Source organism: Arachis stenosperma, chromosome 1 (assembly GCF_014773155.1).
Source record: "Arachis stenosperma cultivar V10309 chromosome 1, arast.V10309.gnm1.PFL2, whole genome shotgun sequence".
NCBI classification, from domain to species: Eukaryota; Viridiplantae; Streptophyta; class Magnoliopsida; order Fabales; family Fabaceae; genus Arachis; species Arachis stenosperma.
Window position 1 is genome coordinate 39,020,310 of NC_080377.1, and position 9,480 is coordinate 39,029,789.

A 9,480-nucleotide genomic window follows, 5' to 3' on the forward strand; every position below is an offset into this window, starting at 1 on the left:
TGGGCTTTGGCTGCCTTTAGATTGGGCTGCGTTCCTTCGTTTTGGGCCTGCTTTGGGCTCCTTTGGCGATTTAGCCGAGCTCTTTGAGAAGAGGTCGGGCATTTAGCCGAGCTCTTTGAGAAGAGGTCGGGCATTTAGCCGAGCTCTTTGAGAAGAGGTCGGGCATTTAGCCAAGCTCTTTGAGAAGAGGTCGGGCATTTGGCCTGAAGAGGTCGGTCGGCTTGTCGCTAAACATCCCGGGTCGGACAGCTTGACCCAGGGTATGAACACTTTCTTTTCTTTTTGCTTCTTTTTCTTGGTTCAAGAATCAATATTTGGATTTTTAAGATTACCAATAATACTTCACCTTTTCTATCCTTCTTTCAAGAGCCAACATTCTTAACTCTAACATCAAATATGCACTGTTAATTCATGCATTCAGAAAGATAAAAGTAATGCCACCACATCAAATAATTAGACTATTCTTATTATATAACTCGAGTTCATGCATCTTACTTCTCTTTTTCAAATAAAATTTTCTTTTAAGTATGGTGAGAGATACATGGAATATTTTATAGCTTAAGACACAATAGAGGATGATCATGCACTTAGAAATAAGAAACAAACAATGAAATACAATGGAAAACAGAAAAATAACATAAGCAAGGGGGTAATAGAACGTGACCCCCTTCGTGACGGTGGCTACTGCTTTCTCTAATGAATCCAATGGAGCGTTTAAGCTCCTCTATGTCTCGTTCTTGCCTCTATTGCTCTTCCCTCATAGCTCTTTGATCTTCTCTTATTTCATAGAGGATGGTGGATTGTTCCTGATGCTCCATCCTCAGCTGATCTATGTTGGAACCCAATTCTCTTAGAGAAGTGTTCAGTCGGTCCCAATAGTTTCCAGGCGAAAAATGCATCCCTTGAGGCATCTCAGGGATTTCTAGAGGTGAATGCACAAGCTCTTGTGCAGGTTCTCTTATATGCTCCATCCTTCTTTTAGTAATGGGTTTGTCCTCCTTAATGGGGATGTCTCCTTCTATGACAATTCCTGCTGAATTGTATAAGTGACATATGAGATGTGGGAATGCCAATCTTGCTTGAGTGGAGGGCTTTTCTGCCACCTTGTATAGCTCTTGAGTTATCACCTCATGTACCTCCACCTCATTCCCAAGCATGATGTAATGAATCATGATGGCTCGGTCAATGGTCACTTCGAATTGGTTGCTAGTAGGGATGATAGAGTGTTGGATGAATTCCAACCATCCTCTAGCTACGGGCTTGAGGTCAAGCTTTCTTAGTTAGATAGGCTTGCCTTGGGCATCCTTCTTCCACTGAGCTTCTTCCACAAAAATGTTTGAAAGGACTTGGTCTAGCCTCTGATCCAAATTGACTCTTCTAGTGTAAGGATGTGGGTCTCCTTGCATTAATGGCAGTTGGAGCGCCAACCTTACACGCTTTTCGGGCTGAAATTCAAGAGACGCTCTCGGACCATGGTGCGCCAATTTTTCGGATGTGGGTTCACACTATTGTCATGATTTTTAGTTACCCAAGCATTGGCATAAAACTCTTGCACCATTAAGATCCCAACTTCTGGGATTGGGTTAGTCAGAACTTCCTAACCTCTTCTCCTGATTTCTTGTTAGATCTCCGGGTACTCATTCTTTTTAAGCCTAAAGAGGACCTCAGGAACCACCCTTTTCTTTGTCACTACTTCATAGAAGTGGTCTTGATAAGCCTTTGTGAGGAATCTCCTCATCTCCCAAGGTTCAGAAACGGAAGCAATTGCTTTTTCTTTCCTCTTTCTAGAGGATTCTCCAACTTTGGGTGCCATACTTAGGGATGGTAGAAGTCAAAAAGCAAAGCTTTTGCAACATCAAACTTAAAAACTTTGCCCGTCTTCGAGCAAACATGAACAAAAGAGAAGAAGAGAGTAACAGAAGAAGAGAATAATAGAGATAGAGGGAGAGAGAGATTTGGCCAAGTAGGGGTTATTGTGTATGAGGTGTGTGTTTGAAGGATTTTATGATGGGTTATTTATAGGGGTGGGTTAGGGTTGGGTTTCGGTCATGAGGGGGGAAATGGGTGGTAAAGTTTGAATTTAAAGTTGGTGTGGTTGGTGGGATTTGATGGATGTGAGTGATAAAGGGTGTTGGGAAGAGAAAAAGGTGATGTGGATGTGATTGGTTGAGGGTGTATGGGAAATAGTGTGTGGGAAAGAGGAAAAGTAAGAAAGTGGGGTAGGTGGAGATTCTCTGGGACCCACTGATCCTGAGAGGTTAGGAAATTTGAATTCCCTGCTCCCTTGTAGGCGTTAAACTCCCAGCCTCTACTCCCTGGCTGGCGTTCAACGCCAGCTTTCTTGCTCCATTGTGGGTGTTGGACGCCCTCTAGGGACTCCTCCCTTGGCATTCAATGCCAGGAATGCTACTTCCACTTGGGCGTTGAACGCCCACACTTCTCCTTGTGTGGCTTTCAACGCCAGCTTTCTTACCCGTGTGGGGTGTTGAACACCCCTCATGCCTCCTTGTCTGGCAATCAATGCTAGTAAGGGGTCTACTCCAGGGTGTTCTGTTTCTATCTCGGAACATCTCTGTCTCTATTCTACTGCACATGATCACAAACTTAAAGAAACAATTATAAAAATAGACTAATATTAGATAAATAAACTTAAAAGAGAAATATTCTAGTTATAGTTGGGTTGCCTCCTAACAAGCGCTTCTTTAATGTCACTAGCTTGACGGTTAGCCCCTTTACGGGGATGGATAGGGGCTCAAAATTTCACGCCTTACAGTGAACTTCCTTCCTGTGCTCTCATGGATGAGCTCCACGTGATCTAGAGACAGGATCTTATTCACAATGTGTGGAATCACTGGCTTGTCTGTAAAGACAACTCCCATGCCAAGGGAGATGCCTTTAGTGGGGATTTTCTTATCCCTCCAACCCTTAGGTACCTTTTTCTTAGTGCCTATATTCTCAGTGCTTGATGATGGTTCCTCAACACTAAACTTAGATTTGTGTGTCTGGAGGCTCTGTAAAGCTCTGCATTGAGAGAGAGAGAGAGAGGGACACTAAGTGTTGTACAGTTGTCTCTCCTTTAGGGAGTGAGTTAGGCTTAGGCATCTTGTACAAGATGTTATCTTCCCATAATTACAGAACGAGCTTTCCCTTTGCCACATCAATTATAGCATTGGCAGTGGCTAGGAAAGGTCTTCCAAGGATGATGGATTCATCCTCGTCCTCTCCAGTATCTAAGATTATAAAATCTGCAGGGATGTAAAAGTTCTCAACCTTTACTAAGACATCCTTTACCAAACCATATGCCTTTTTCAGTGACTTGTCAGCCATCTCTAATGAGATCTTGGTAGCTTGCACCTCAAAAATTCCTAGCCTCTCCATTACAGAGAGAGGCATGAGATTTATGCTTGACCCTAGGTCGCATAAAGCCTTCTCAAAAGTAATTGTCCCTATGGTGCAAGGAATTAGGAAGCGTCCGGGATCCGGCAACTTCTGGGGTGGTTTCTTCTGAACTAAGGCATTGAGTTCCTTGGTGAGAACTGGAGGTTCTTCCTTCAATGTCTCTGTTCCAAATAATTTGGACAATTATTTTTAAACTTGCTTGAATGATTTTTATGGAACATAAAAGAGAGATAGAACAAAATACCTTGTGAGTTTTTGAGCTTTAATGAGTGGTTACACATTTTAACCACTATTTTTGTTCATTGTGTGCTATGCTAATTCTATGATTGTGATCTTGGTTTTCTTGATTCTTTATTTCCAATATTTGATGATTTGGATGCATTGCGCATGATTGAGGCCATTTTTGAATTAAGCTTACTTACCCATATAGCCATACCCTCACATCTACCATTGTTAACCCCTTTTGAGCTTTATTTACCCCATTGTTCTTGATATTAGCACATCACAACCTTAAGCGGAAAATCATAATTTACCTTGGATTGTATCCTTGATTAGCTTAGGTTGAGGAGTGTGTTTCACTTAAGTGTGGGAGAATTTTGGAAAACATTGGTAGTGAATGAAAATATTTATTTTGGGTATTTCATTGAAAATTTTAGAACATGGAAACACTCATGTATGAACTACTAAACCATAGGCATTTATTTTGATTGAAAAAAAAAATAAAAAAAATAATCATCATAAAAAAGGGGAATGAAAGTTACCCCAAAGAAAAGAAAAGTGAATAAGAAATGCATATGTGATGTAAATGATAAAGCATACATGAGTGTTTGTGTAAAAGAAGTGATGTGAATTTAGGATTGCATATTTTTTTATTGGATTGATAATGGTTGAGTTGGATACTTAAACTTATCAAGGATTCAATCAATTTCGTCCACTTAGCTATATCTATCCCACTTTGACCCTAACCCCGTTACAACCATATGAAGCCTTCATGATAATTGCATTCATGCATCACTTGTTTGTTGATTGTTAGATGAAAAGTAATTCCTTGAAAGCATGATTAGGAGGAGACTTGAGTGATTAAACCCAAGACACTGAGCGATGAAAGTGTATACACACCAAGTGAGGGTTCAATTACTCAATTTTATGTTTTCACACTTCTTATCATGCATTCTTGCAAGTTGCTTCATTTTGGAATTTGAATCAATTCTCTAGATTTTGGTTGCATTGTATTAATTCTTTGCTTAACCCTAATTGTCGATACTCTTGCTTGGGAATTTGATTGTTTTTTTTCACCAATTTCATAAGAAACTATAGATAGATATATAGGCATAGACAATATATACATATTTGTATGCATATAGATAGTTGCATTTAATAAGTTGATTACCCCTTTTGATCTCTCTCATTGCTAGTTTAGCATGAGGAAATTCTATTGTTTAAGTATGGAGGAATTGATAAATCTATATTTGACGATATATTTTAGCTTGATTTGGATGAATTTCATCACATAAACTCACACTTAGGCACCAAAATAGCATACTTTTGTGTTTTGCCCCTAAAATGGAGTTAAATATGAAAACATGCAATTTTATGCTTGAAATGAGCAATTTAATTCCACTTTTATTCCATTTGGTGCCATGGCATGTTTGTTGAGTAATTTCAAGTCATAGAGATAAGAATAGATAGCCAAAAGTGGAAGAAAGCATGTACGAGGGAGAACACTTGAAGAAAACAAGGAAAAGCACACACAGACAAGTGTGTGTGTGCATAAGTAAGCGTGCGTGTGCACAAGAAGGAATTAGCATGTGTGCGTACGCACAACAACCTGTGCGTACGCACGAAAGAACATTCAGCCAAGTGTGCATACGCACATGACCCAACACGTGATTTCATTAATAAAACACGTGCTGCGCGATTTCTGAGAGCTTTTGGCCCATTTTGGAAGGGTTGAAGGCTGAATTGAAGTGCTCTATGAAGAAGATATCAACTCATATGAAGGCATTAGAGTAGAAGGCCTCATTTTTACATTTTTAGCATAGTTAATTAGGAGTAGAAGTAGTGTAGAGTAGAAAAATTCTCTCTTAGGGTTTTTAGTAGCTTTCTTGTAGCATTTTATAACAAGCTTTGATCTTAGATTTTACTTCTTTAATTGTAAGTACTCTCAATTTCCTCTTTAATTACATCATCTTTGTTTTCAATTTCTCTTTGGTTCAAGTTACTTTGTTCATATTTTCAATTTTGAGTTTCTTGAGGTTTTGATTAATGAATTTCATATCTTCTGCTTTCTTTATGCTTGATTACTTGTCTCTTGTTGATATTGTTGATAGTTGGTTATAATTTTTCATTTATGCACACAAGGTGTTTGTGAAAATGCCAACTTTAGATTTTGAGTATATTTTCACACCTTGGCTTGGGATTGGAGTTCCTAGGATACTAGAGTCATGATGTCCAACATTTAGTGGTAACTCTTGGGTAGTTAGTTGACTCTTGTTTCTATTGATGCTAGCTTTTTATCAACTAGTTTGGTAAGTTAGCTAGGACTTATGGATTAAGGTCAATTATGCTTGCTTGACCTACTCCTCGATGTTAGGGGTTAACTAAGCGAGATTAACTCATCATAGTTGCCATAGTTATGGTTATGGCGATGATAGGATTCCTTGGATCCTCATTCCCAAGTCAAGGCTCTTTATTACATATCTTGCATTTTCACTATTTTTAACCTTACTTCCTTTTTACTTGCTTTAATATCAATTTGATCATTCATTAGTTCTTTTATTGCTTGGTTCTTTTAATCTTTTGTTCTTTAATTTCAAAATTCCCTTTTCCCTAACAACCAAAAGCGTAACACTTCAATTGCATTCCTAGGGAGAACAACCCGAGGTTGAATGACTCTCGGTTTATATTTTGATTAGAAAATCTACACTTTGATTGAGCATTACTTGTTGGTTGAGAACTATATCTACGATGAAGTTATTTCTATTTTTACCGAGAAGAGATTCTTAGCCGACGGTTCTGCTCTATCAAGTTTTTGGCGCCGTTGTCGGGGACGCAATTGGTGTTATATCTTAGGTTGTTGTAAATATGTTGATAGTGTAAATATCTTTCTTTTTGGTTATTTGGTTGTTTTTGCTAATATTTAGGTGTATGTTTTTCTTGTTCATTTATGTCTTTTGCTTTTTTTCTTACTTTCTTTATGAGTTATCACCATTGTTGCTTGGAGCTTGGTTGTGAGTATTTTGTAGGGTATGATGAACTCAAATTAGGATTGTATCAAGGAAATGGAGAAGGGATGGAGGGAGGAGCAATCTTCCCCATACTACAACGAGCAAAACCCTTCCCCACACTCTCCCCTATGTGAGTATCAAAACCAAAGATATGAGAGATACCCCTTACACAATCCTCAACCACCAAACCTTCAAGTGCCATACCATACACCTCCATGGAATCAAACTATCTATACACCTTGTTACCAACCATATGAACCATCAATCCCTTATACACCACCTCAATATCCCACTCACGTGACACACCTTCCAACTACACAATCTTTCTCCCAACCTTTGAACCTTCTCTTCCACCAAATTGTGAAATCTTCCAACCCTTGCCCCAAGAAAGGCAAGACCTTCAAGAATTCTTTCAAGAGTAAGAAGGATTCCGAAGGAAGCAAGGGGAGTTCTTGGCCACCAAAGCCAAAGCGGTGAATCGCTTGACCCTACTACGCTCAAGAAATTAAGACATTCTCCTTGAGGAATGTGGAGGAGCAATGAAGGAGCGTAGAGAGGAGGATAACATGGAGCCTCAAGGAGAAGAAGAGGAGTCAAGGCTTGAGTTACAAGAGGAGGAAGGTAGAACTAGTGAACCGGAAGAGGTAAATGGAGAATTGAGGGAGTTTGATCAAGAAGTGGATTCTATCATCAATGATTTTTTGTCTACCTTGGTCAACTCCCTCAATGATCCTGAGGAAGCTTGTCCCTTAGAGTTTGAGAAAGATAGGAAAGAGCTAGAAAAGAGTGATGGGGAAGAGGAGGAAAAAGTGGGGGAGGAAGCAACTCCCAACCAAGGACAAATTGAGTGGGTAACAATTTCCTCCATGAGCTTCATAGGCCCACATCAATATGCTCTCTTGAAAATGGATTATCAACTTAAGGTGCTTCTTGGGGTGTTAAATGGTTGAGGAATGGATGTTGGTTACCAAAGAAATTCAAAGTATAAATGGTGCAAGGCTCACTTAGGAGGGTTCAAAAAATTGTTTGGGTACCTCAAAGGTGTTTGGGAAGGTTGTTCATTCAAGTGCAAGAGCAAGACTCAACAAGAGGATGATAGAGAAACTAAAGTGTGGGATCCAGGTATAAGTTTCAATAATCAACACTTGTGGATCCTAATTTCTTCCTTGTGGTTGCTTGAGAGCTTAATATACTTCATTTGGGATCCCGGAGGATTTTTGAAGAGCAAGAATGGTTGGCAACTCAAGGATGGATGGAAGCACAAGCCTCCTCGATGTGAGTTGCAACCAAAGTCCAACTTGAGGACTTAAATCTAAAGTGCTAGGTGAGAGATATCACACCATAGATGAGACATAAAGGCAAGGAGCCGGGAGAGGAGGAGGAGGATGCTGAGGATGGAGACGCCAAGATTGCATTGGACTTGGCAATTTCCATGCAATCCGAGCCCCCACATCCACCAATTGAAGGTGGAGTATGATGAGTGGGTATTTTATACGCTTTTTGAGGGGTAATTTCATGTAGTTTTTAGTATGTTTTAGTCAGTTTTTAGTATATTTTTATTAGTTTTTAGGCAAAATTCATATTTTTGGACTTTATTATGAGTTTGTGTGTTTTTCTGTGATTTCAGATATTTTCTGGCTGAAATTGAGAGATCTGAGCAAAAATCTGATTCAAGCTGAAAAAGGACTGCTGATGCTGTTGGATTCTGACCTCCCTTCACTTGAAATGGATTTTTTGGAGCTATAGAAGTCCAAATAGCGCACTCTCAATTGCGTTGGAAAGTAGACATCCAGGGCTTTCCAGAAATATATAATAGATTATACTTTGCTCAAAGATAAATGACATAAACTGGCGTTTAACGCCAGTTCCATGTTCCATTCTGGCGTTAAACGCCAGAAACAGGTTACAATTTGGAGTTAAATGCCCAAAGCAGGTTACAACCTGGAATTTAACTCTAGAAACAGCCCAAGCACGTGAAAAGATCAAGTCTCAGCCCCAGCACACACCAAGTGGGCCCCAGAAGTGGATTTCTGCACTATCTATCTCAGTTTACTCATTTTCTGTAAACCTAGGTTACTAGTTTAGTATTTAAACAACTTTTAGAGATTTATTTTGTACCTCATGACATTTTTTAGATCTAAACTTTGTATTCTTTGACGGTATAAGTCTCTAAACCCCATTGTTGGTGGTGAGGAGCTCTGCTGTGTCTCGATGAATTAATGCAAGTATTTCTGTTTTTTTTATTCAAACACGCTTGTTTCTATCTATGATATTTATTCGCACTTCAATATGACGAATGTGATAATCCGTGACACTCATCACCATTCTCAACCTATGAACGCGTGCCTGACAACCACCTCTGTTCTACATTAGATTGAATGAGTATCTCTTGGATTCCTTAATCAGAGTCTTCGTGGTATAAGCTAGAATCCATTGGCAGCATTCTTGAGAATCTGAAAAGTCTAAACCTTGTTTGTGGTATTCCGAATAGGATTCAGGGATTGAATAAATGTGACGAGCTTCAAACTCACAAGGGTTAGGCGTAGTGACAGACGCAAAAAGATCAATAGATCCTATTCCAGCATGAGTGAGAACCGACAGATGATTAGCCGTGCGGTGACAATGCACCTGGACCATTTTCACTGAGAGGATGGATGGTAGCCATTGACAACGGTGATCCACCAACACACAGCTTGCCATAGGAGGAACCTTGCGTGTGTGAAGAACAAGACAATGGGAAAGCAGAGATTTAGAAGACAAAGCATCTCCAAAACTCCAACATATTCTCCATTACTGCATAACAAGTATTATTTAATCCATGCTTTTTATTTACTACCAATCAAAACTGAGAATT

General features: G+C 39.4%; 1 protein-coding gene across 1 annotated transcript; it reads right to left on the bottom strand.

The window, feature by feature from the left end:
* Positions 1–3,129: 3,129 nt before the first annotated feature.
* Positions 3,130–3,825, bottom strand: LOC130978330 (uncharacterized). Its single transcript, XM_057902246.1, has 2 exons — positions 3,822–3,825; positions 3,130–3,560 (listed from the first exon to the last, which is right to left on the bottom strand). The coding sequence occupies exons 1-2, from the start codon at positions 3,823–3,825 to the stop codon at positions 3,130–3,132; spliced, it is 435 nt and encodes a 144-aa protein (XP_057758229.1).
* Positions 3,826–9,480: the final 5,655 nt, after the last annotated feature.